Below are 796 nucleotides of genomic sequence, written 5' to 3'. Positions count from 1 at the left end.
AAAGAAAACTTATGAAAAATCACACGACCAGGCACCTTCTCAAAATATGAGACGGAATTCTGAATGCTGTGCAAAAAAGGAAACAAGATTATTGCTTCTCAAAGGAATCCAGTGATCATATTCCTCAGGGCATCCTTGAACTCCTGGTTCCTCAGGCTGTAGATTAGAGGGTTCACTCCTGGAGGAACCACTGAGTACAGAACTGACACTACCAGGTCCAGGGATGGGGAGGAGATGGAAGGGGGCTTCAGATAGGCAAAGATGTCAGTGCTGACCAACAAGGATAACACGGTCAGGTGAGGGAGGCACATTGAAAAGGCTTTGTGCCGTCCCTGCTCCAAGGGGATCCTCATCACGGCCCGGAAGATCGCAACATAAGACACTAAAATGAAAACAAAACAGCCAAATGCTAAACAGGCAGGAACCACAAGAAGTCCAACTTCCCTGAGGTAGTCTGAGTATGAGCAGGAGAGTTTGAGGATGTGTGGGATTTCACAGAAGAACTGTCCCACAGCATTGCCCTGGCAGAGGGACAGTGAAAATGTATTGGCCGTGTGCAGGAGAGCATTGAGAAACCCACTGGCCCAGGCAGCTGCTGCCATGTGGGCACAAGCTCTGGTGCTCAGGAGGGTCCTGTAGTGCAGGGGTTGGCAGATGGCCACGTAGCGGTCATAGGCCATGACAGTGAGGAGAGAATATTCTGCAGACATCAAGAGGACCAAAGAAAACATCTGAGCCACACATCCTTTGTAGGAGATAGTCCTCTTGTCCCAGAGGGAACTGGCCATGGCTTTGG

The 796-nt window shown here is 49.9% G+C and overlaps 1 protein-coding gene across 1 annotated transcript; it reads right to left on the bottom strand.

Annotated features, from left to right (window-relative positions):
* Positions 1 to 98: 98 nt before the first annotated feature.
* On the bottom strand, positions 99 to 686 carry LOC104269381 (olfactory receptor 14J1-like). The gene has a single exon (XM_009868380.1). The coding sequence runs from the start codon at positions 678 to 680 to the stop codon at positions 99 to 101; it is 582 nt and encodes a 193-aa protein (XP_009866682.1). The 5' UTR covers positions 681 to 686.
* Positions 687 to 796: the final 110 nt, after the last annotated feature.

The sequence above is a fragment of the Apaloderma vittatum genome, unplaced genomic scaffold, assembly GCF_000703405.1.
Source record: "Apaloderma vittatum isolate BGI_N311 unplaced genomic scaffold, ASM70340v1 scaffold18504, whole genome shotgun sequence".
Taxonomy (NCBI): Eukaryota; Metazoa; Chordata; class Aves; order Trogoniformes; family Trogonidae; genus Apaloderma; species Apaloderma vittatum.
This window is presented reverse-complemented; position numbering and strand designations above follow the sequence as displayed.

What these genes read in the sequence shown, in the direction of transcription:
- LOC104269381 (XM_009868380.1), bottom strand. Translation starts at nt 680, where the DNA reads ATGGCCTATGACCGCTACGTGGCCATCTGCCAACCCCTGCACTACAGG.